At 37.2% G+C, this 26,447-nt stretch overlaps 2 protein-coding genes across 6 annotated transcripts in view; one reads left to right on the forward strand and one right to left on the reverse strand.

Annotated features, from left to right (window-relative positions):
* Positions 1-1,109: 1,109 nt before the first annotated feature.
* WARS1 (tryptophanyl-tRNA synthetase 1) lies at positions 1,110-16,192 on the reverse strand. Of its 5 annotated transcripts, none has more exons than XM_015865604.2 (13): positions 16,079-16,159; positions 15,251-15,331; positions 15,103-15,155; positions 12,462-12,680; positions 11,196-11,403; positions 7,616-7,724; positions 6,984-7,103; positions 6,242-6,424; positions 4,931-5,031; positions 4,464-4,576; positions 3,335-3,508; positions 3,115-3,255; positions 1,110-1,610 (listed from the first exon to the last, which is right to left on the reverse strand). In XM_015865604.2, exons 4-13 carry the CDS (start codon positions 12,573-12,575, stop codon positions 1,452-1,454), a joined length of 1,422 nt encoding a protein of 473 aa, XP_015721090.1. In that variant the 5' UTR covers positions 12,576-12,680; positions 15,103-15,155; positions 15,251-15,331; positions 16,079-16,159; the 3' UTR covers positions 1,110-1,451. The 5 variants fall into 5 exon arrangements, with proteins under 5 accessions (XP_015721090.1, XP_015721093.1, XP_015721091.1 ...); XM_015865607.2 differs by lacking the exon at positions 16,079-16,159 and adding an exon at positions 15,972-16,037; XM_015865605.2 differs by lacking the exon at positions 15,251-15,331 and having other exon boundaries at positions 16,079-16,192.
* A 70-nt stretch (positions 16,193-16,262) lies between these two features.
* WDR25 (WD repeat domain 25) overlaps positions 16,263-26,447 on the forward strand; it is a 55,365-nt gene continuing 45,180 nt past the window's right edge. The window contains exons 1-2 of the mRNA XM_015865602.2: positions 16,263-16,392; positions 18,357-19,115. Coding sequence (XP_015721088.1) covers positions 16,363-16,392; positions 18,357-19,115 — 789 coding nt within the window. The 5' untranslated portion in view covers positions 16,263-16,362. The remainder of the gene's footprint in view (positions 16,393-18,356; positions 19,116-26,447) is intronic.

Here is a 26,447-nt window from a genome sequence, read left to right on the forward strand (position 1 = left end):
AAATGTGAGTCATTGCTAGAAAGGATGTTTATGTGATGTTGCAGAACTACTGCAGGTGGGAAGGGAGAAGCTCCAGGCAGGGCACATAGATCAAAGGAACTACCAGGTTGATCAAGGTCTTTTGAAGCCAGTAAGAACTTTCACCCTTGCAACTTCTCAACTCAAGTGCCATCAGCTGACTTCACAGATTCACAGAAAACAGGTGGTTGGTAGCTTTTTTTTTTTGACCTACACAAGGAAACCTGTTAAAGTTTAAATATTTCACACCCCGTCTCATTGCCTTCCTTATGTTTTAAATGATTTGCAAATACTGCATATCAGTACCCACCAGTGTTATCAAAGGTGTTTTTATTTGACTTAGATAAGGCCGTGTCTGGGCTAGCAACTGCCTTTTCTGTATAAAAAGAAGACAGCTCTAACTGCACGATCAGAATTAGACATACTAAATCAAATTAGTGAATTATGATTTTTATCCCATCAATCCCAGCAAAGACATTAGAGTTCTTTTTAAGTAAGGAAAAATGAAATATCACTGAAGTTTTTTAACAACGTGTATTTTGGTGAGAAAATGTATCTTAAAATACAAGTACCCCCTACTTTAAACTACCCAGTGCAGGAAAACAGGACAAACACTACGGGTCTCCCTGTGTCCAGGAGAAGCTTTTTATTCACTGTATCATCCAACGTTTAGTGTTTTTTCTGAACCAGAAACTAACATTTGCATTTGTTTAATATCTTCCACCTGAGAACATGAAGGAACTTTATAACTTAACAATACTGAGACCAGCTGAACAGATGCCAAAACAGAAGTAGAGTGAACTTTCTGCAAACTTTGACAGGTCCAAAAGGAAGGCAGTAAAAAAACAAGGCTGGTTTTCTTTTTCTTGCATACAACTCATATATCTCATAGGTTCCTTCTGCATTGATCCCAGGCCCAAGACACCTTGTGATTTGCTATGTAGCACTCTGTGTGTGCAGTGTGTTCTCAGTACCCTCAGAGGACACACTGGCTCGTAAACCAAGTGATGTGCAACCCAATGGAGCCTACCAGTTATTAGGCAGAGATATGACTGCTAACCAGTCTTTCTAGAACAAGTTACAGGTCAGACTTCATAATCAAAATGGCAATTTTATTTATATTTTCAACATGAAATACAATAAAATACAGTCTTGGGCTGACAGACATGCTTCTCTGTTAGATTAGGTAATTATATCTTGAATAGATTTGATGCCTTAATTAACATACTTTGATTTTAAATAGATACAAGTCCTATTTTAAACTCTGTTTTAAACTTGATCCAGTACTCTGATGCTCTTTATACGTGGCTCATTAAGAGCATTATTTATAAAGCACTGAGTGCAGGCTCTTCATAACTAGGGAGTGATAATATACAGCAGAAAACAACTACTCAATTTTGATTAATTGAGTGATGAGTTACATAAGCATTTCTTCAAAATTCAAAAGCGAGCTTCCGTGGAGTCATGAACTGCTTCACTACTTCATCTGTGACCTGCTTCCGTCTCTCTTGATGAGCTGCTATCAAGGGCTGCAATGTTTCTATAAGCACCTTCTTCAGCTCCCCTGTGAGCAATTCCCCACTTGTGTATGCCTGTCAAGAAAGTGTTACTTGCTAAATATGATGCTAAACAGAACAAGACCTGGTGATAAGTATTTCTTAAAATGCTTGGCCAGGGTAAATGAAGATCTGGATGTCTTAAAAATGAGCACGTGCCTTAGAAGATCATGTGTTATCACTGAAAACGCACCTAGTACGAATTTCTTATTGACTTTTAAGAGACTGAGGCAGCAAATTTCATGTATGACTAGTTAGATATAATAAACAAAAACTGGATTGGGAAGTGATGTAATTATTTGCAGGAAACTGCTTATTTTTCTCAACTCCTCATTTCAAATGAACAGTCTGCTTTTTGCAATAAGAAGCAGCTGAGTTTAGCATGGCTGAGGCAGTTCAACTATGATTTGAAATGGCAATAAACATGATACTCTTCCCCTTCTCACCAGGCCATTTGTAAAAGCAATTCAAGGAAAATACTTTAACAAGAACAAACTGTTTTAATTTCAATTCTTATTTTTAATTTTTTAAAGATGTTGTTGCTTTGAGGAAGCAGTACTGAAAGGTATGGTACCATAACTAAAACAGCTCCGCTAATGCTGCTGTAGCAGTGACTTCATGCTTTCTAATCTGATTCTGAGGCAGCAATGCAGTAATGGTGATGTGTGTACAAGTTGCACTTGATGATCTTAGAGGTCTTTTCCAATCTTAATGATTCTGTGATAAGCTACTGGCTGCAGTCTAGTCTTTGTGCTCTTGGAAGCAAGAAGTGCATACACAATATTTCAATGGCTGAAGCATTACAGAAAATTGCTAAGTATGTCAAATATACTCCAGATTTCCATAAGGAAGCAATTTGCAAGAGGTTGCAAAAGGATTACTAATACCTATCCAACCTCATCCTTGTGTGGGAAGAAGTAAAAGGTTAGAAAAGAATCTGTAGCTATTGCTTTTTTGCAGCTGCTCCTACAGGATAAAGCTGATAAACCAATACGACATGGGTACATATTACTACTAAAACTGAAGGTCTTGCTACAACCCCCAGTGGACAGAGGTCTGCCAGACATGTATAAATGTAACCTATACAAAACACATTTGTCCTTTCTTGTGATAATGAGGAAAAGAAAATCAGCAAGCTTTTGAAGCTGTATTTAGGTACTTTGCACACAAAGAACAGGTGGGGTTTATCATACAGTTAAAAACAGCCTAAGAAGACTGATAATAATATGGGCTGATAATAACAGGACAAGGGGAAATGGATTTAAGTTGAAAGAGCGTAGATTTAGGTTGGATGTTAGGGGCAAGTTCTTTACTAGGAGAGTGTTGAGGTCCTGGAACAGGCTGCCCAGGGAGGTTGTGGATGCCCCGTCCTTGGAGGTGTTCAAGGCCAGGTTGGATGGGGCCCTGGGCAACCTGATCTAGTAAATGTGTATGTTTGGTGGCCCTGCCTTAGACTTAGACAGGATGACCTGTGAAGTTAGTTAAAGGTTTGACTTCAAGGAAAGGAATAAAGGATACTATCTTCAGTTTGGCTACTTACTTGTTTCAGTTGTTCAAGTTTGTCATCATCTTCGAGGAAGAAAGTCAGGTACATAAAAGACACATCAACGTCACAGTTACCTCCGTACTTCCTGTGCTCTTCAATAGTGTCTCTGCCTCCTGAGAAGGCATGCTTGTTAATCTGAAACAACACAATGATTTTACAATTTCTACTAAACTTTGTTGTAAAGCTTTGTGTGCTTAAGGTTTGAAGAGCTTACCTTTGTCTTGATTTGTTTGGGTGTATCAGTGAGGAAGACAGAGGAGTTGACATCACTAGCACTCATTTTTGTTTGTGCTCCTTGCAGGGCTGGGAAGAAGACTGAGTGCAGTAAGGCAGGTTTAGGATAGCCAATCCTTGGTGCTACATCTCGTGTCATTCTAAAATAAGGATCCTAGAACAATCATCAATAAAAGCTCAGAATAAAGTTAAAACATGTGGTTTAAGGACTGATTAGTGTTGGCCAGTTCATGCCTTAATGGGTGGCCTCAAGAAAAGAAAGACCTTGAAGTTCCATAGCTGATACAGTTCATCCAGAAGAACAAAATCCTGTTTTTTTCATTTCTGTAGTTATACTGTACACTCTGATTCTCTTGGTTAACAAGGATTTAGAGATGGATACATCTAACTATATCAGTGATCAAGCTGGTAGTGCTGTGCTATTGCTGTGCTGTGACTTGAACCAAATGCAAAAATATTACTCCATAATACTGTGGTTGATGAATGTAATTAAATAATCCTCCAGTGGCTGTCCCTGTGACTAAAAGAGCTGAAGATTCAGATGGCGCAGAATCTGTTTCCTAGAAACAATACTTAATTACAGTAGAGATGCTACCACTATCATTTGTAACTCTGCACAGTCACTTGTAGCTGAGGTTCTGCAGCCTTTCTCACAAATGATTCCAATGCCTCTTTATCATTTCTGATGGAAGATTTTCCCCCAAGGTACAACATAAATCTCCTGCGATGCAAGTTATGGCCCACTCTCTCTTGCCCTAGTTACCATGGAGATGGCTAGAAGCTTCTTTCTACCCCCATGTCAGTAAACTTCTGCGTAATTATTTTACTGTCTTTGCTTTCATTGACACCAGCTGACTTTGAAATGGGTTGTGGTTGAGACAGATTCAAGACTGGAAAGAATAAGTAACACATGAATGCATGATTTTGAAGCTAAGCCTTCATCTTTGTCAGGACACAGCAGAACACCCTTTCATCTCCTCCAGCTCCAACCTGAAAAAGGTGCTTGCAAGAATGTTTCACACACATTTTGATATGCCAACATGATGCTTGAACAGTAAATTACATAAACAAATCCAGGAAAAACAAGTTAAGAAATATAATTTTCTTACTTGATCAATAGCACATGGGATAAGACACTGAATGTTCTCTTTGCCATTGAAAATCTGTGGAAATGATGAACTGAAGGATGGAGCAGCCTGAATAGCAGGAAAGCTGATCTTCCCTAGAAAACAAGAAGTTTGGATATGATAGAGAAGTTTGCAAAGACATTTTCACCCACTGCCCCTTGTCCTGTTGCTGCATGCAACTGCAGGAATGGTTCACTATCCTGGTCATTTCAACTTTTCTGTTTTATACTTTGTTGTTAGTAATGCTACAACCTAGAAATGTTGTTTTAAAGTGTTTTCTATACTGAAGAAACCAAAATAACATTCTTCTAGAATCAGCCTGGAAACACGGATCTTTCTGTTCCCATTTGTTTCCTGAGTGGCACATACCAGTCCCTGAATAACTACTTAAATAGAGCCATAGAAAGTGAAAGCAAGGTTCATTTCCAGTAAACTCATTTATTTCTTACCAATGCAATCACTGTCGGTAAAGCCAAAGATTCCTTTCACTTGGTTAAATGTAACATGCTTCTGAACTTTGAGGATGTTCTTGTAGAATCCTGTACTTGACCTGTGACAAAGAAAGTGGAAAAATAACATGGGAAGCCAGGAGTAGGACAGAAGCTTTCATTGTAAAAGCTGTTGTTACAAAGCCTGCAGGATTCAATCTCTGAAAGCATCAGTTTGGTCTTTTTGTGGTTCACTGAGATGATAATTAGAGGATTATTAGAGGACACTAAAAACAATTTTTTCTTGCCTGGAAAATTTTACTGTTTTTTTTCCCCAGATATTTAATTAAAACAATATTTTTTAAAATGAGTTCTAATTATCTAAAAGTAGAAATATTTCCATTTGGAAACTGTGCCTCATGGAGTCTGAAGTTTAATTATCTTTATGCCTTTCTGTGAACTCAGACAACCTGAACGGGTCACGTTTCCCTTGTTGCTTGGTACCTCAGTGGTTCACTAAAGCAATAGTAGCTCAAAGCTACATTCCCTGTCTTCCATTATCACCACATACATCAGCAGCTTTTCCAAATGAAATACAGCTCAGCATCTTCTCTGCTTTCTTACAACTACTGGAAAACTGAAGCAATAGGATTGGCAGGTCTAACTTGCCCTTACTCAGTCACGAGGTATATCTGTGTTAACCTAACTTTAAGGCAGGTCTTACAGGACACACAGTCTAGGGGATATAGTACTTCTCTAAAACGAGCATCCTCTCATCCAGGTATTTTTAGAAGCTTATCATCTCTTTATGGAAGAACAAAGCCCAAAGTTCTGAACTTTGCCAAATATTTTCTTCCTTTTCAGAAGGCAGCTCCAGTAGAAGCTTCTTAGATAATATTTAAACTTTATTCAGTTGAAACACTATTTTCTTCATATAGTATTTACCTAATTGTTTGTACCATTTGTGAAATGATTTTAGTCAATGCGGTTGAACTATAAAAACATCTCAAAGACTTTGGTGCCATCCTAAATCAGTCTGGAGGTTTCTCAGTGGTTTTAGTATTTTTGCCTTTAATATATTTCTTGTAATTTAAATTCAAGCATTCTTTATGTAAGAATTTGTTCATAGATTATACAAGAGAATGACAAGAGAATATGCATAAGATACTGAATAGCATAAAAATCAACAATTCTACTTTAAGTATCATAAAACTCTTATTGAAGCTCTTAAGCCTACACATGCTTATTAAAAAAATGCTGCTGACTATTCAAGTTGGAGAGAAAATGTAAAGCACTGAAATCAGAAATGTATTAAAGTAAATTTCAACTTACCCCAAGTAGTCTAAATCAGAAAAGATAAAGGTTTTATTGACATCAAAACCACACGCAATAATATCTCTTGCATTTTCCTTAGCATATTCATATGCTTTCTCAGTTGTCATATCCTTCCAAAGGTATTTCTCATCATCAGTCAACTGTATAACTAAAGGAACATCAAATGCTTCTTGCAGCCACCTAATAAAAGCAGGGAGATTTTATTTTAGACTAAGTAGAAATAAGACATTTTTGCTAGACAGCTGTAAGTATTTTTATACATTTTAAGCAAAATGATATGCAAAGGATTGCAACATATGCAGTCACTTAAGATGATAAACATTTTATATAGATTATAATGACAACTTACCAGGAAAAAAGAGTGACTGTTTCCTGTACATATGTTATGATTTGCAATGGGAGTAGAATTTAGAGATTTTTTGGCTCAGAGTCCAGTATCTTTGTGTCCTGCTTTTACTGCAGGCACCACCTAATACAACCATGTTGAGTTTCATAACAAACTTGGCTTAAGAGAAGCAAAAGTTTTATGAACTGCTATGGAGGTACAGGTGCAAGGAAGGCTTCATAGTGATGGAGGGACTAGGTTATTTTAATGATCATATTGCTTAAGTTCATCAATATTTATCTCAGACAAACGGAACTAATTGTAATGTATCATTTTGGTAGTTCCATGAACAGCAGTCAACATTTCCTTAGGAAAAATTGTTTTTGAATAACACTAATGGTAGAAATATCTTACTTTGTGAATAAAAATGGAATAAGATGACCAACATGCATTGCCTGAGAGGATGGTCCTCTGCCAGTATAAAGGTAAAAGGGCTTCTTATTTTCATAAGCATGAAGGATTTGGTCCATGTCTCTGAAAAAGAGAAATAGAAAAAACATGTCTGAACTTATTAGAAAAGTGCTATTGCTGCTTTAGGCTGAAAGTCCATGCATGTTAACAAATAAACCATAAAGGACTTGCAGGCTGGTGTTTTTTATGTGATAGTACAGATGTACAGATCCACAGGCCATGCAGACCCTTGCTCAAATAAGCAGTTTTGCAGCATATGAGCCCTGGTATTCTTTGCTAGGCCAATTTCTCCATCCAGCCATTAACATCCTGGGAACCCATACAAAGCAAAGATTTCCTGCACATTTCTCTTTCTATCTGGGGTTAGTGAAGGCATAAAAGCAATTGATGCAAGTACCCAAAAAGAACAAAGAGTGTTGACAGAGTAGACCTGGAGTAGTTGCTAATTGCAAATTACAGTTGCTTTACCTGGTGTAAATCAACACAGTCTTTTGCTGGTCACAGGTTTCTCCCAGTAATGCTTAGAAAAAGTCTTAACAATTTGACATTTTTGAATGTTAACGAATAAGTCTCACCTGTGAGAAAAAAAGATTCCTCTCCGTAGAAACCGGTGAGGTTTTTGCCCAGTAGCTCTTTCTATTCGATTGATCAGATCTGTATCGATTTTACTGCTGCCAAACCGAACTAACAGAAAAACATTAAAAAAAAAAGAAAAAAAGACATAAAACATTAGTATGGGTAAAACAGATCTTTTATTAATCTATGCAGCCTAAATCAGAAAGAACATCTTAACATCTCAGGTAAAATGCAAAATCGCTTTATCTTCCTTATTTTCCTCCAGAGTCCCAACAGTAGTCCCTGACATTAACTCTATGTTAGTAGGCCCAGTCTAATTGTTACAACCCCATTTTGCTCCATCCATGATTGATTATAGCAGCAGTTTTTTTTACAGCAGAACTATTGTTATTCAGAGAAACATAAGTAGATCAAAGGGGCCTCTGTATATCAGAGGATATAATGGCTGCATGCAACTTAATGTTCCTTTCTGGATGTTTAAATTTTCAGCCCTCCAGTCACACTTTCCACTTCCAATCCCAAATGCTCTTCTCCAAGCTTTATTCCCCATTTGTATCAATAAGATTATGGACACTGCTCCCCTCAAGAGGCTTGAAAAGGTAATGCATAGTTCTCTTCATTGCAGTCAAGCAAGACTTATTGCTAGGTGGTTTAGGAAATCAACTGTTTAAAATAAAACATTTTCAGAGAAGTAATTTCACTTAAGAAAGGTTTTATCAGACTGAAATAGCAGCATTTGTTTTTTTTTTTCCTTATTGCAGATTGAACTGGAGGAATATCTTATTTCTTCCATAAAGCTTCCTATGCTTCAATCCCAATTCTTCGACCTTAGTGAGCACATTTATTCTTCATGATTTTGACCTGCTCAGAGAAAACTAGAGAAGAACCTAACCTTTGCTACTATCCTATTCTACTGAGCATCAGAATAACTTGTATTATTATTTTAACTGACAAATTATTCAAGGGAGCAAAATAGATGTAAAAGTACATTTTATAGGTATGTAATACCTATATCCATCTATTAAATATAAAACCTTCCTGTTGGGATACAGTAATTAACTAAAACGTCTTTCCACAGACTGCAGCTTCCTACTAGAGCAGTACCATACCACTTCAATGCATGTTTTCTGAGCATCATCACATCTGCTTGTCCTAAGCAGTTCTTAATTACTGAATTAATTTATTCCTAGCAAATAAAAAGCATTAAAAATGCCAAAATAATCATAATTTGGGTGAATACTAATTAGAGACCATGTGAACGTGAGAATTTTTGACTCAGCAGAACACTCAGGAGGCTACCCTTATAGACAGAGATATTATGGAGTCTTCCTCCTTGGAGATCTTCAAAAGCCACATGGATGTGATCCTGGGCACCCAGTTCTGGATGTCCCTTTTTGAGCAGTGGGGTTGGACTAGATAGGGTGGACCCAGAGGATCTACATGCATGCAGAAAACTAATAATCTACTATTTGTTATTACAGTAACTTTTCTGACCAAGCTAGTCTTGGTAATCTGAACAGCCATGGAAATGGGGAGAGGTGCCTGTGGAATGCAAATACCACTCCCACTTTGAAGAAGGAAAAGAAATAACTGTGGTATTAGAGGCCAGTCAGCCACACCTCAAACTCTGAGCACATGATAAAACAAACAATCATTCAAATGTATTAAAGACAAAGGCGACTGGGAGAAGTCAGTATGGATTTATGAATGGGAATGTCATTCCAACTTAATAGCCTTCCATGATGATATGATTAGCCTAGTAGAAGCGGCAAGAACAATGAATGTTGTTTATCTCAACTTCAGTATGGCTATTTATACCATCTCCCACCTGATAAGTCCCACAGCTTACGAGGTCTGGACAAGACAAGCAGACAGTGAACACTCTGGCTAACAGAATCTTTCTTCCCAGAATATCTGTTCTGGTGCATAAACACGCAGCTTTAGGTGCACATCCAGGAAGAATATTTGAGAATAACACTCTTCACAATCACACCATGCTTTTAGCATGTTAATTTCTTCCGTGTTTGAAGAAAATCAAACATGCTGACAGCTTTATAGAGTACCACCAGGATATAAATAGTATATATAGATTTTACGTGACAAATATATATCCTTTATTTTAAGAGCTGTTAAACCAAGCTCTTGGGCAATATTCTAATTATTATTTTCAAAAGGATGAGGAATAAGTTTATTAATAGCAAATAGCAACTGTTTCATTTCCCGGAGTGGTCACCTTTCTTCTATGAAAAGTTTTCAATACATAACTTGGAAACTAAGTTAAATGACTCATCCATCAAGTTCTCCAATCTATTAGCAATGCAAATAGCGAAGAACTATCCTAACTCTTCACTGTAGAGAAGGTCAAAAGGACACACATACCTACATGCACACATACACAAACAGTTACTGGAAAAGGAAGCTGCTGTCAGGTTAAGTAATAGCATTTCTATAGATAATTAATTTCCAGTGAAGTCATGCTAGCCACTTTGAAAGATACTGAGATTGTGCCAACAGAAGCAGAAGAATGGGAAAAGTAGAATACAAGAGTTAGAAAAAAAAGGCAAGAAAAGAGGGCAAAAGAGGGTGAATTTCAATGTTACAGACTATTTCAATGTTATGGACTCAAGCTTAAGAATAAACTATAAAACAAATAAGGAAATGAACTAAAACCACATTTTTTAAATTACAGAGCTTTACAAGTTTTGTAACATTTCTAAAATATTTTCCATTACTGTTCGGGAACTGTTAGTCACAGGTTGGGCACCTGGTGAAGGAGCACAGCCAGCCCTGGGTGCACAGATGCAAACAATTCACCTGTGAGACTGGAAGGAGGAGACCCTGGGTCCGCCCCTCCTCAACTTCATTTAAGGGCTGGCAACCCAAGGGGAAGTACCTTTACTTAGAGATGTTCTCTTTTGGAAATTTCCCAGCAGACCCTTATCCTTGGAAAAAGGTAAGCTAGTCTTTTTTTCAGTACTGAATAGTAACCAATACCTTTCTTTGGTGATCCGAAAACTCATCAGTGGTAGTTATATCCTTTGCCTTATATAATACAATTACCATTTCCATTTATGTTTTTTTATGCACAACCTGTATCTTTTCTGCCCCAGCCACCACTTGGCTGTTTGATAGCATGTCTGGTATTGTTATCCTCGGAGACTTCTGCACTAGCTTTGGATCATCCCTGCCCTCCCTAATGCAGAAGTTAAGACAGATAGAGAAGAATCCTATGACTTGGCTAGAGTGCTCTATGCTCTAGCTGTTCAGTATCACAAACACTGATGATAAACATACCCAGTCACAATATCTGCACAAATGTAACTTCTAGTAATAGTTCCTATGCTAAAAACAAACTGAATATAATTTATTTCTAGCTGAAGTATATTAAGTCCTCAATGGGAAATCCTTACCTTGGATGTTCTCAATTCCTATAGTAAATTCTTTAGATGTGAATGTTAACATCAGACATAAATTAAATGTTACTTAATTCTGCTGATCAGGATTTGTGTTCTTTTGCTATTTTTTGTGATTCTTACAATCATTTCACATAAATCCATTAGCAATAGCAGAAAGTTGTACCTATGAGCTTGTCATAATCCACGCCTTTAGCATTTGATGTCTGTACGTTCCAGGGGTCCACTAGATCTTCATCCTCTTCGTTAGCTGTTCCATTGTTTATTAATGTATGGTCTTTTGGAGGTAAGCCTGCCTGATAATCTTGTCCTGTTGTTGTTTTATACGACAGCTTTAAGGACAACAGCATTCTCACTGCTGCGTCTATTTCATCCTGAATGAAGAAAAAAACCAGCTGTTTGATTTGGCATAACCGAGATAGACAACTGTATGAATGTCTCAGTCCTCCAAAATCTATATCCATGTTTTGACTTGAAGTGCATTATTCATGAGCTCTAGGCCTTTATTTATGTTTGTAGCATCTCTCCTGAAGGTAAAATTAAACAAATAGAGAGTGACTGCTTTCTAACCAGAAGAATTCAACTTGTTATCATTGGCAAGGTATTTAAAGTATCTGTCCCAAAATTCCATTTGTGCATGAGAGGGGGAATAAAAACTTGTCTGTTTTTCTAGTTTTAACAAGACTAACATTTTAAGCAGACAGGGAAATACACAGATACAACAGTTACTTAATTTACTTTACAATGTTCTTTTAGTGGCTTGACTTAAAATAACTCATTTGTTAATGATTAGTTTACAAACTTGAACACAAACAAGACGATGAAGGTCTTTATAAATTCCACTGTTATGACCTTCTTAATACAAAGCTAATGTAGTTTATTATGTAAGCGATAAATACATTAAGGTTTTATACAACACTTAGTATTCAAGGCTTACTCCCATGCACAATGCACAGAGAGAGAACATATTAAAACAGGACTCTGCCAACGTAGTGATAACAGCACAGGGAACTGGAAATTAATGGCAAGATACTGAATCACTTAAGGAAGATTAAGCAGGAACAGTTACAGTAAGACATATTTGCTAATCTGTACAATAATGTATGGAGAAAGATAATTATTATTTTAAACAGAGAGACCCTAATACCAGGGCAGAATGAAAATGGTTTTCAAGTGAAGTTTATATCAAGTATCTTGGATCACAGCAACTGGTGGAAGCAGACTTCTATGCCTACAGCACTCTGTTTTTACTTCAGGAATAACGGCTTTGCTCTTATTAATAACTATTTTGTTTAAGGTATGACCACGTAGTGGACATAAGTATTTTGAAACAATTTTTTCTTAATGCAACATAAATCTCAGAACAATCATATTCTTCAGTACTCTTAAAGATCTGAAAAATGACTGGTTCCGCACACGGAATGGAAAATACCTTTGGTGCCTTTCCTGCTTTCAGTGCTCTGACTTTCTCTCCTTGTTCAGTTACTTTCTCAAACAGCTGAAGTGGACTCAGGGATTTCAAATCACAGTTCGGGCTATCAGCCATTTTGCTGGACTGTAAATGATCTTTTTCTTCACAATTCAGTCAAATCCAACGACTTCCAGTTTTTCAGCTTGGTTATTGAAAACAGCAGCAGCAAAACCAGAAGAACTGTAGAGTAAAAAACAATGTATTATTCTTCCAGGTTTACCTTGAGGACTAGGAAAACAGAATAAGAAGAGAATTCCACTGACCACATATGTAATGCTATTGATAACAGATCGATAAAGACTTCAACACAGTGAGCTTTGAAGAGCAAACAAGCTTAGAACATTTAATTCAGTTTAATGAAGAAAAGGACTGACATTGAGCTGCAATAAATGCACAGATCATTCCAATGTTGTTTCTCTAAGTATCTCTTCTCACACTAGAATACCTTTGCAAAGTGGTGACAAGTTAATTAAATATATTTAGGATTCAGTGCATCTCTGATCAGTTGGAAGAGATTTATGACTGCTTAATGTATTTGTATTATTTGGTACTTTGTCGAATTTTGTCTCACAAAAGCTGAATTTTCATGAGATTTTTCTACTGTTAAATGGAATTTTGTCTTAATGTATGCAATGTAGTATTTCAGCTCATAGAAAGGTATATGAGAGAAAGGTCTACTCTCCTCCAAAGGTTAAAGAAACATACAGGTAATCATTGAGAAATGCTGCTTTCTGTGGAAGAATCAATCCATAATCTGAAGAGGAATGAACTATTTGTTTTGCAGCAGTGCATAAGACAAACAACACTGGGAGATAGTTGAAGTCTAAGAATAACAATCCAGCAGTCCTCCTTATGTCCAATATACACCTTGATCGCAGAAACTTCCTAGCACAGTGTCCTTGCTTCTGTAAATAGGCTTCTCTTCCAGGCTAACATAAATAATATTCCTCATATAAGTAATAAGATACCGTGAAAGTTTCTTAGCAGTTTTTTTGTTTGTTATTAAATTAACAGCAACAAAGAGTCTGGAAAACTACAGCTGCGTGGTTTACAGTATAGCAACACAGAAAATGATGTAGTGCAGATCTTAATGACAAAAATATGCTGAGGGAAAAGTAAATTTTCTATGGAAAATATGCAAATTGGCCAGGGTGGCAAAGTGCTGCATCACAGTTGGATGCAGTTGCTGATGCAATCACCCAAGCTGTTGCATGTCCTCTTCCCTTGAGGAAAGTGATGTTATCTTAAGTCATAAACTGACTCCTATTTTACTTAGATCATAACCAGATGGGATGGTGACAAATGTAGTGCTGGAAAAGGTAAGTTAATGAATTTAACTCCTACTGAGTTGAAAATAAGTGTGTTGGGGAAAATGATCCACTTCAGGCATTTACTGCCATGCCATATTTTAGTCCATGAAGAAAGAGCTCTGTGCCAAGTACATGTCTTTCAAAGGATTATGGGTATTCAATGAGAGTTGGTTGAAAGTACAGAAACAAGTTCAGAAAGTCTCTTTTCTACTAAAGGAGGAAAAGCCCTTTTAAATATATTTATCTGTCTTACTCGTTAATGATTTCATAGGAAACAGTTGTAGGAGATGCCCTGTGGGACTGTCACCTCTGATCAGCTTCAAAAGACTGTTGGCTTTTTTGTTTGTTTGTTTGCTTGTTTTCAGAAGAGTAATGTTGGTTCAGATTAAAAAAAAAACCCTCTAGAATTCTAGACAGTCTCACAAGTACATTATTGAATCATATCATAGAATGGCTTGGGTTGAAAGAGACCTCAAGGATCATCGAGATCCATCCCTCCTGCTGCAGGCAGGGCTACCAACCTCCATATCTAATACTAGACCAGGCTGCCCAGGGCCCCACTCAGCCAGGCCTCGAACACCTCTGGGGATGGGGCATCCACAACCTCTCAGGGCAGCCTGTTCCAGCACCTCACCACTCTCCTGGTAAACTGACTCACTGCTTAACATGCAGCGTGAATAGACTTAGGTTTACATGGTATATATTTTAATGGTATAAGCTGTAAAAGCTGCTAACAATAAAGCCTTGTATTTATCTCCTTTTCCCAGAATTAAAAAATATAATAATTGAATTAGCTGTTAAGCACAGTTTGAAAGTATTTATTTAGCCTAATCACAACCTTGGATTATATTTATATCTCATATTTGAACTGCCACAGAAACAAACAAAAAAACCAACCTTCACCTGCCTAGAAAACTTTTGGTTTTAATTTAGCAAGTCCTCCATATCTACCATTAACTACACATATGTTTCATTAAGGCTCTGTTTGCCAGACAGCTGTAATATTCCCAGATTTCAGATGAACAATTTGAAGACTGAGTAATAGATGCATTACTTTCTAGTTTAGTCTAATAATAATGACAGTATACTTACATTACAGAATGGACTAAAATAAAAGTAACTTCTAGTGTATTATGTGTGAGCCTTAGTTCCTTTAGAACTAAGGGATCTTAGTTTAAGACCCCTTCAAGTTTGATTATGTGCAGCTTGACCATGCTATTTTAAAGAGGAGTATAATAGATATTAAGTACTTAATTAAGTACTTAACTTACATAGGCCTACAATTTACTTACATTCTTTACTTTGAATAGTAGTGGTCTCCTTTTCACGAGCATGAGATATTTAACTGGAAAAGAAAGTATATAGGGTCAATTCAATAGGAATTTTCAATAGGAAAATGTAAACAAGGTTTATTCTTTGGTGTAGAACAAATTGCTTTACCTTAATTCTTTAATGTACCTACTGATGGGTTGCCTCCTCTTAGAAAGGCTGAAATTTCATGGCAGAGACTGAGCACATAAACTGGAGAGTTATAAAACAGAAAAACTCCTTAATAAGATGGGAATAGGCTGAATAAAAATATGAAGGTGCATTTTTACTAAGAAGTAGAATATCTTGTCAATGAAAGATGAGGAATGTTTGGATTAAAAGATGGAAAAGAAATTGAATGCTACTGAAATCTCATCTCCAGTGACATCAGCGTTGTCCTTCTTTGCTAGTGAAACTCAAGCCAGGAATTCAGTGATGTGGGACATGGGTCTTAATGAGCTTTTGAAATACATAAATGCAATCGTGTTTTAAAGAAAAACAACTGGATATTCTACACACCAGCAACATGCACGTTACCAAATATATTACATAAGGAAAGCTGTCAGGCTCAAAGACATCAAATACTTGCCCTAAACGTAGTTGAAGGAGAAAAAGATCATAGAATCACAGAATGACCCGGGTTGGAAGGGACCTCAAGGATCATGTAGTTCCAACCCCCCTGTCTAGCAGGGCCACCAAACATACACAGTCATGCATGGGAACTTGAGATATAAGTGTGAATCGAGGTGAAGGTGTACGAGATGATTCCCTAAGATGACAGTGCAACACCTCAGCCTGTCAGTGCTTCATCCCATTTGAGGCCCCCACCCATCTCCCAGCCACCAGGACTGACCCATACGCTGCTTCCCAGGACAGGGCCGCCCTGAGGGGACCCCTCAGGATCCCGGATCGTTACCCTCCGCCCCTGGGCCGTGATCTCCACGCGGCCCCGCTGCTCACCCGCTCAGCTCTCCGCTGTCACAGCCATTGCATCACCGCGCCCGGAGCGCTGTGCTCTATTCCGGCTGGGAAACACGCTCTATGCAGAACCATCGTTCCTCACCTCCAGTTCCCAAATAACAACCAGCGTCCTCCCCGCACCCCCACGAAGCACCCACATCGAAAATGATCCTCTGGAACACACAGCGAGCCTCAATCTGAGCTCCGCTCTCCCACCGCGCCGTCCCGGCTGGAGTTGTGGGGATGGTGTGTGACAGTGTTGGTTTCCATCCGGCACCATTTTAATGTGGTGCTGTCGCAGCGGAGCCTCTCAGGTAGTGGCGGGTGTAGGGCGGTGAGGCAGAGGGGGCTGGGGCTGGGGGTGAGGGGGATTTATGTGTTTAAATAAAGTGAAAGCTTAATCCACTCTGCCTGTATATCTTCTTTTATAGCTTTCAGACAGAGCTCGTCTTCTTGCACTGTTTGCTCTTTAAACGCCAGGAATCCTGGTGGGAGTCTGTAACTTTGCAATACAAACAGTAACTGCTTACTGTAAGTGTTGCAAAATACTTGTGTCCTTTATTGTAACTATGTATTTAATGAGAGGTTTCAAGTGGAGCTGATTCACTGTTTTCAAATGAGTTCTTTTGCAACTTTTTTTTTTTTTTTTTGACATTGTTGAACTGAAATCCTGTTTTAGCAAATGAAGTTTTATTACTTATTATTATTATTATTATTATTTCCCTTTCAGTTGGTTGTTGAGACCTATCGCTATCATAAGCTTCAGATAAAGGCAGAACAACCTCTAGAGGGAGATCTCGGTGCTTTTATCAGCTACGATGTTGGTCATGTTGTTTCAAATAAGTACCTTGATAATTTGAGAAGAATCAGATAGTTGCGTATACATGCTTTTGTGGATATTGCTTGTAAGTGTTACAAAAAGCAGAGTGTAGCCTCTTTAGGCTTTAATGGAAACCTCTTTAGGTTAATGGAAACATGTTTGTTTGAATTTGAACAGCTCAGTGAGTAAACATTACAGGTTCCAGTGTACTACTCCTGCAGTGGTGTTTGTAGGACACTCACTGTGGCATCAGCTCTGCAAATGCTTGTGTAGATGCTGTCATTCATACAGCATTCTGGTTTTAATCGAGAAGCTTCTTGTCTGACCTAAAGCAAGGTGTTATAGGTTAAATTGTTAATGATAAGCACTAGCTAAAGGCTCTGTGGAACTTACTGTAGGATGTAAATAGAAAACTTCCTTTCGTCTACTGAATAAATGAAAAATACATTTATGTAGGTCCTTCTAAAAGTAGTGCTTCCTATTTATTTCCATGGAACATAGCAATGGATATAAAGGACACAATAACACTGTGTATTAGAGCAAATTCTCAGCTACAAAACAGACTTTTCCAACATAGTCACCACCATTAGCTACACGTTTTTGCCTGCTATGAACAAGAGCCTGCAGTAAAACAGTAAAAATCAGCACCGGTGGAGGTCACCCACTGTCACTGTCTCCACAAATAAAATGCATCACACACCACCTCACTGTGCTCACATCCACTGTTTGGTCTCTGCAAACATTCAGCAAGCATCAGTGAATATCAGTGGGTGCCATCATTCATCCGCATGAAAGAATTCAGTCATGCGCCTTTGCTTCATATGTGCTTTCATATCAAATGCCACTGTGTCAGACTGTCTGTCTGCTGCCGTCTGTTGTACAGCAACAAAATGTAATGGGATGTTAGTTGGAAGATTCACCATCTATACCAGCACTTACCTGGTGTTAAGGTCCAATTAACAAGACATTACTTTCAGAGCAGGCTGCATATTGTTTTTGATGCCAACTGAATTCCTTCACACATAACAACACGGATAATTTGAAATAAATAGATACTGTTAGTCTCACTCCTAAGTACTTGTATTCATATTCCTATAAATGAATATCCTGAAATGCTGCATAGTTACATTAGCCTTTTGTTTGTGTGCGAGGGGGAGGGAATGCTATTGCAAGCAAGGGGAAAGTGATTTGCAGTACTTGTGCTGGAAGTTTTTCTTTCCATGCTCATTTTCATAGTTTTGTCTTGTACAAATGTATATCTGCAGTGCATAAGAAATGTATGCAGAGTGCTTGGAGGCACATTATGTTGCATAATGGAATGTACATATGTGCTATAATAGAAAAATAAATTCCAGGAATAAACAGAAATGAAACAGTTAAGGATTTTAAGAACTTAAGCTATTGAAACTGTAGGTTCCATAATGAATTGTGCTCTGAATGGTCAATTCTTTATTGTAGATCATCATTTGGAGGATTCCACCCCGAGACTTCTGGAGTCTGCTGTATCCAACCGTAATGAGTTCCTCACTGGTTGCTTATGATGATTCAGAGCCTGAGGCAGAAACTGAAAAAGCTGACGACTTCAGTACTAGCAGACAAGGAAGCCTTCCGAGTTCTGCAAATCCTGTTCAGCACTTTGCACCTGGTATTTTGAGTACAAAATCTACATATGAAACGCAGCTTACTGAGAACACTGATAATTTTGGCATGAGTGTTGTTTGTGAAGATCGCCCTGAGCATTATGCACTGAATAATGACAGTCATTTGACATCTTATAGTAGGAGAGCGTACTCGAGTCCTACTGCATTATGTGTGCCCTACAAAAACTATGAACAGACATTGAGCTCTTCAAGAAACTCTGGAAATGGTGCTTCCCAGAAGAGAACACATACAGACAGTCCAACTGCCCCAAAAGGAATTAGGCCGTATATACCTAAAAGGTTACGTCAAGAAAATTCCAGTGCCTGTGAAAAAAAGGAGTCTGATCAAAGCACCAGTTGTGATATGAAGCTAGATGGACCAGGAGAGCAGGCAGTGCGAAAGATATCTGAATTAATTAAGCCGTATTTAGGATCCAGATATAAATTAACCGAAGTTCCAAGAAGCTTAATATTTCATATGTCTGAACACAATGGCCCTGTTAATGCAGTCCAGTGGTGTACTGTACGAGAACAAAGCCATATGCTTCTCTCAGCTTCTATGGATAAAACAATAAAGGTAATGTAACGCAAGGTGCTTTTTGGACTTATCAGTGGGCTTAAAAATACTGTATTAAATAATAGTTTTCTGGGAATGACATGTTTGCTTGTGTGTTTGGCCGTTATAATGTGCTCAGATTCAGAGGAGATGCTTTTCAATACTAGGCATGAGTGCCTGCTGCAGCAGGTGCTTTCCTGGGTCTTATGCATCTATTTCCTATATTGTGGTCTAAGGAGTCTTTTCACTCAAAATTTCTTTCGTTTTTATATACTCAGTAGTTAATATATTTTCTTTCTAACTGTAATGACTTTGACTTCAATTCTTAGTTCACTTAGCCAGTACAGTAAGTCATACTTCTCCTTTCATAGTCATAGAATATCCTGAGTTGGAATGGATCTATAAGGAGTTCTACTTCTGGCTCCACAAAGGACCACCCAAAGTCCAGACACTCTGTCTGAGGGCATTGTCCAAATGCTTCTTGAACTATGGCAGCTCAGGTCATGACCACGACCCCAGCAGAACCTGTTCTGTGCTCACCACCCTCTAATAAATAACCTTTTCCTAACACCCAACCTGACCTTCCCCTCTCACAGCTCTATTACACTCCCTAATTTTATTTTTTTTTTCTCCTCAAATTCAGGGGCTTTAAATTAACTTTAGCAAGTAAAGAGAGAAAACAACTTTTGTATCAGTGTATTTCTAAAATGAGAGGAACTAACTGTAATTTTTGATCGGATTTCTGATTCCATGTTAGAATGCATTTCCTTCCACTGCTCTCCCCAGAATTCTCACTAAATTTGAGTTTTCTTTGCTTTTTCACTGTTTTATTTGTGGTAGATAATTTAGCGTCATTTAGGTTGACTTTTATTATACAGATATATTTTTGGGATTGTCTGTTTTCTTTCTCCTTCCCCTGACTTTGCCGTGGGGGTTTGTGAAGTAGGTGCTGATCTCACGTCTTTGAAGCAGTATTGCTTCACTTTTATTTTCTTGTTTTCGCTTTTTGCCAACATGACCTGTTAAACTATCAAAGTTTGAATACTTCGAGCATTTTTGTACAACTTTTTCATAGGGGCAAAGTAGGAAAAATAATGGTATTTTTTCTTTTAAGAAGTCTTGCTTAAAGTACTCAATAATCTAAATCTTGTTTGCTGCCTGATAAACAACCTTAAAAGGAAAATACTAAGATATACAAAAAGCGCTGATAGTTTTTGGTTAGTTTTAGATAGTTTTTTTGGTAAGCAGCAATGTATATTTGTGTTGTACAAAACTGTGCCTGCCTTTGACTTAAGTATGTCTCATTTTTACTATGTCTTAAACTGTCCTACCACTTATTTAACATTTGTTTACTGCCCCAAAGCCTCGTTTCAGTGATGAGTGAACATAATTGTGGATGTACCATAATTTGGTAAAGCAATCTTAAAAAGTTGTTATTGCTATGTAAAATTATTAAAAAATATGAATAATAGCCTGTCAGTTTTCTTCTATGTAGGTAGAAGGGTTGGTGCTACTAACCTGGTTTGGAAGCAGTATTTAACAGTAAAGCTGGTTGTTAAAGGAATGGATTTGCTGTAGGTGCCCTGAACCATGGGAATTTGGTGTGTGTGGAGTGTGTTAATATTGGCGACACTTCAGACTGTAGGAGTGTAGTACATTACTTAAGTGACAGTGTAAGCTATTATGAAGCCTATTAAAATGTATTTCAGTATTTGGAAAGGTAGTCAGTAGAGGAACGTCTGGAAATGATTTTTATTGCTTTTTTTGTTTCTTAATGAAATCAAAGACTGATGGTGTGAGCAGTAGTGTCTTTACCTTTCAAGCCAGTAGAGGGCACAGTTAGCTTAAGCATTGTCTTGATGTTATGAAGCCAGTTTCTTTAACTTTCTGGGGTCATGAGCCTACAAGTCTCTAATGACTACAACAGCAATAATTTATCTTCTGGGAATTTTTTGGCTCTCTACCACTGTCTGGAGTTTTCTATTTACTGGTGTAAGCATAATACAAACAATTGAAAGCAGATGCAGATCTACCATTTTTTTTTCTTTCCCAATCTTGTTCTTTCCTTTACCTTTTCCTTTGCTGTTTTCTTCCAAAAACAACTGCTTAGAATTTATAGGTTAAATCCAGGCAACAGAAGCTTGTTCCTCTTCTTTTTTTTTTTTTTAATGGGAATATTCATGGTAACAGACATTCAGGATGTCTGCAGTATTTACTTTGAGCATCTGATTTGGACTCAAAACACAGTTAGAATCCTAAAATCCAGAGCCACAAAGCTATGCACGTTCAATTAATCATGAATAATTGCAAATGAATATTTTTTATGCAAATTACTTTGATTCAGTCCCTCAATGTATGCAGCAAAATATCTATTGTTTGAAGATATCACACCAGTATCAGTGGAGATTTCTCAGAGCTGAGAGTTCTGTCTTGCAGATCAAACAGCTATTCATGGTTTAGGTTTGATTAAATCAGAAGATCTGCAGCCATTTGCATTTTTGGTTTTTATTTAGCCAAACTGTTATGCATCTGTTTTGTTCTTCTGTGTTTAAATATTCCCCTCTTAAATGTTTCATCACAAATTACGAATTTCCTTTTTTGGGGAAGGATTTTATTATTATTATTATTATTTTATTTTTTGCCTATGGAGAAAAATGAAATGCTTGAAATTAGTTACCATAAATTAGAAATCTCAGTCTCTTTATTCCTACCTAAACTATTACAAATAAATCATCATTTTATGTTTTATATTCCATACCATACAAGAATATATCTGAAATTCACCTGAAATTGGGGAAGTCATCTTATTGTGTTCTCCCACTTTAACCAGTGTGCTCTTTACCATCTTCTCTATGAAGCAGTTTCTATAAATTCTATAAATCCTTTAGTATTTACTAAGGAATGCACATTTTCAAAGGCTTCTATATTGTTTCATTAAAAGTATTTTTAATTAAGGATTTTTGTATATGTGTGTGTTTGTCTATGAATGTGTTTTAAAGCAAACCAAACAGTTATCAACTGGATCTGTTGGAAAAAATCAACTATGAGCTGTAGTGTGTAATAATCCCTAGTAACACTTCTACCAGCAGATGGGGCTCTGCTGCATCTTAGAAAGGGATGGTAACTAAATTATTCCTTTAATGAATCATATATTAGTACTAAATCAATATTTCCCTCCATTTTGTGTGTTGAAAGATGTTAAACCTAATGTTTATGGCTGTGTTGCAAACCATGTAAGAAAAGTATATGGGAACTTGAAAGTAAGACAGAAGTTTATATGGGAAGCTTTATGTATTGTAGATTAATTACCCAAAGTTCTTCCAACTTGGAAGACTTTGAAGCAGAACAGATTGAAGGAGATTTTGTTTTGTTTTCTAGAGCTTGAATTTAGACGTTGATAATAGTCCTTTACCTTCAATTTTCTTTCAATTTTGAGCTTCCTTTCTGTTGAGGTGCTTGTAACATGGGTGACAAGGAAGAGGCAGCAAACCTGATTCAAAGTAGGGAAAGTGCTATTCGGAGCTCTTAGTGTGACTGTGTTCTTCTCTAATGCATTCTAACTGTATTTTCATTGGCTTACATTTCTAGTTTAAGTATCTATTTAAGGTTTCTAAATGGGCTTGTCTCAGTTTAAACTGATTCCAGTCTGTTTTCATGGGATAACACTTTTTCCTCTATGCCTTCTGTTTCAATAGCTGCTGTATCTGAATTTTAGTATGCTCCTACCACTTTTGGTTTTGTGCATTTAGACACAGAAATAGTGATTGTGATTTTAATATTGGCTAATAAATTGTGTATAGATTTTGAGATTGAACACAGCTGACAGAGGTGCCTAATTTTTATAGCGTGACAGCACATTCTGGAAACCACACCTTGTTTCTGCCTTAGAAGCCCAAAATATGGAATTCTGGATCCTGTGCTATCATTGAATATCTGTCTGAAGGAGCAGAGTAGATAAAAAGTTGTATCTTGAAAGAAGCCCAACGGTCAGTCTCTAGTGGATTACCTAAGTAGATGCCAAGTGAAAATGGACATGACAAAGATTTATGGTGCTGTTATGTCCTCCTCTGGCCTGTGCTTGTTTGAAAGTCTGGGGATTTGTGATCTCCAAAGCAGTTCATCTTTGTAACTGATTCAATAGATCCCTGCTGGGTACTTCTCTGGTCTTATGAGACTATTTTGTCTCCAGGTGTTAGCTCCGGGGTGTTGTATTATTTATTCTGGTCAAATCTAATATATGGGTTTTGCTTCTCGAAGTCTGTCAAATAGTACAAGAAATGCTTTTATTTTTTCTTCCTAGATTTTTCAAAACCTTTTATTCATTTGTTATTGTGTGTTCTGCAAGAGAAAGATGACATAGTAGGATGTCCGAGGAATTTGTTATTCTTTGTTCTGCTGCATTGGACTGAAAGCAAGGGAAAACAATAGCTTCTTTTCACCTGTAACATTGATGGTAACAATAGAGACTTCCTAGACATTACTGCTTCTCTATGTCAGAATAACAAGTTCTAACTCTTGTTCTCAAGCATTCTGATAGCAATTTATTTGAAGGGCCATTATAGATAGAGTTATTATGTCTATTTGTATGGGACTGAATTTAGGCTGCCAGCTTGCTTCCTTTAAGCTCACAGGTAGCTGTCTCCATTGAGCAGTATGAGATATGGCACTGCTAAGTACCCCCAACTTTTTGTTTCTTAGATTCTGTTTCCAAATCTCTGCCAATATTCCTTTAACTGTTGCTGATGCAGAAGATCTTTCAAAGTGACTTATTCAATGTTAGAGCACTTCTAATGCTCTGTTGTAAAAATAGCAAGTTCTTCCCATTGCCTTGAAAGTGGAAAAAGCCTCATTTTGGTCACTGTGCTGCTTAATGGGGCATATGGAAAATAGCATTATCATTCTCTTGTTGAAGATGCTATTGTTGATGAACCAACTAAACAGGCTATTCAGAAATGTTGAAGCTGTCTTTCTTTAATGGTACCTCATACTGTCATCTATATATAAATGTGGTTTTTCTTTTTTTCTTTTCTTTTTCTTTTTTTCCCTCAGGGATTTTGATCTGTCTGATGATTAGGATGGATGCATGCTTGTTTGATGTATGTATAGATCTAATACTTTCTGAGTGCTGAAATTGCTTCTCTTTATATTGTATTTCTTTATAACAGAATTATTTCATTTTATTGTTGCCCATAATTTTGATAGTGAGAGGCACATTGTGCAGGAAGGAGTGCATTTGACCATCAACTAAAGCTCCTGACTGTGTTTCTATCAAGATGGTAATACAGGTCAGGAGGTAATAGCCAGCTCTTACACAACTGTTCTGCAAAAGCCATTAACACAAGTTGACTAAGAAGAGTTTGTGAAGGTGGTGGATTTTGGCCTCTTCATCACAAAAATTTTGGTTAGGTTTTGTTCTACATTGTGGTGTGTTAATACCTTGATACGTTTAGATCGTTGTTACAGAGAGATTTATTTTTTAATTATTTTTCCTGCTTCCAGCAATGTTGTTGTCAAGGAAACAGAAATCCTTGTAAAGCCTTTGTTCACTTTCTCAGAATCCACAGCTGGAGATGACTTATATGGTTTTTATTATGTTCTCAGTAGTTGACACACTCTCGTGCCTCAAAGGATTTTTCAAAGGAGTATGTTTCTTTGGGTATAAATAGCAGCATCCTGATCTCTCCACTGCTTGATAGACCATTGTATTCTTTCCTTCTTAGTTAAAGCAAATCACATGCAATGCTCAGTTGGATGGGAGTTCATTCTAATACTTGTGTGAGAGATTGTATTAAGAAAAAATAAAAATAAATGCAAAATAATCAGTGAATCTCAGCTTCTGTGTTAGATTTCCTGTTCTGTAAGGGCATCAGTTTTACTTCATAATTCTGAAAACATTTCCAAGTCTGGTCTTAGTAGGGAATGCTAGAGCAGTACCCATTGCTGGAAATGATCCCTCTTTGAGATTTTCCCAATTCTTTGAAGTTTTTGATGATATTATCTGTGGAGAAATGGAGCAGGGATAGAGAGATATGTCATGATATGTCTAATATACATGTGTTTCCAAAATAAGTGGGAATTACTCAGAGAAAAGTTCAGGAAAAAGAAGTTCTGATAACAGTAGAACTGATGGAGATCAGCTGTGTTTTCAGGCCAGCTGTGGACTGTCTTAAACTCTTCCATCTTTCAGTGCTCCTGCATTGTCTTTCCCTCTATTTACTTGCTTAGCTTGATTAAATCTTCAGAGAGAATAGAGTCCCTCCAAGTTCTCTGTGAAATTTGGGAGAGATTGAGCAATAGATGCAGTGTGACCCCAGGTAAGAAGCACGGGAGGCATGGCCCTTGTGACTGTTCTTTCGCAGACCTTTTCTCTGTAGATATCCAGACAGATGGAGTGAACGGAGTGTTGAACATTTGAATGATTATGTGGAAGGATTCTAATTCTTCACGTTATATAGAATGAATTTTTGTCACTTTTATTATTAGTTACAAAAAAAAAAAAATTAAAAAAAAATCAAGTATATGAAGTGTTTCTCTGAATTTTTTTCTTAGAAATGTCTGTCTGTTGTGAATTGCTGTTTTGTACCTTCTTTCTACTAAGAGCTCTTCCAAATATTCAAAGACTCTCTCTTAAGTGGTCTTTAGCAGACTAATAAGCAAACTTGTCATCCCTCCAGCATAGCAAACCCTTTAGCAGAGGGAAGAGTCAGTGCCGGAGATGTCAATGGAGCAGTGTCCTAATGAAGCTTAACTGATAATGTCACGAATTAAACCCTCCAATTACATGCAGGATCTCTGTGGACAGCTTCTATATGGAGCAGAACATTGCCTGAGGTGGGAGAAGCATATGGTGGTGTTATCCACATCCAGATGCTTCATTCCTGGTTAAAAAAAAATAGTTGTGACTTTTGGAGCTTGGAAAGAACAGAGCTAGAATAGTTCTGTGTTCTCAGGTTAATTTAATACATTGTGGGAGTATCAGTTTTGTCACCAGTTGAGAAATTCCAAATGTGTTTGCAGTTTAAAAATATAAATAACACCAGTGTAAACTTGCTTCTTTCCTAGAAGTCTATCTTTGTAGCTGCATCTTACATACTGCTATATACATTAAAAAAATCTGGTAACAAAAGTACATGACATCTTATATACATTCTTACCTCTCGTGGTCTGTCAATGTTGTCAAGGAAACAAATCTTTGAGAAGCTTTGATCTTTTTCGGGTTCTACTGAGAGATTTCTTGTGTTGGATTTATCCAGCAACAGAAGTAGAAACAACTTGCTTGAAGATTCTCTTACTTTCAGTATGTTTGTGTCCTTGCTTTTTTGAAAAGCAGGCTTTATTTTTAGCATGTGCATT

This window comes from Coturnix japonica, chromosome 5, assembly GCF_001577835.2.
Source record: "Coturnix japonica isolate 7356 chromosome 5, Coturnix japonica 2.1, whole genome shotgun sequence".
Taxonomy (NCBI): Eukaryota; Metazoa; Chordata; class Aves; order Galliformes; family Phasianidae; genus Coturnix; species Coturnix japonica.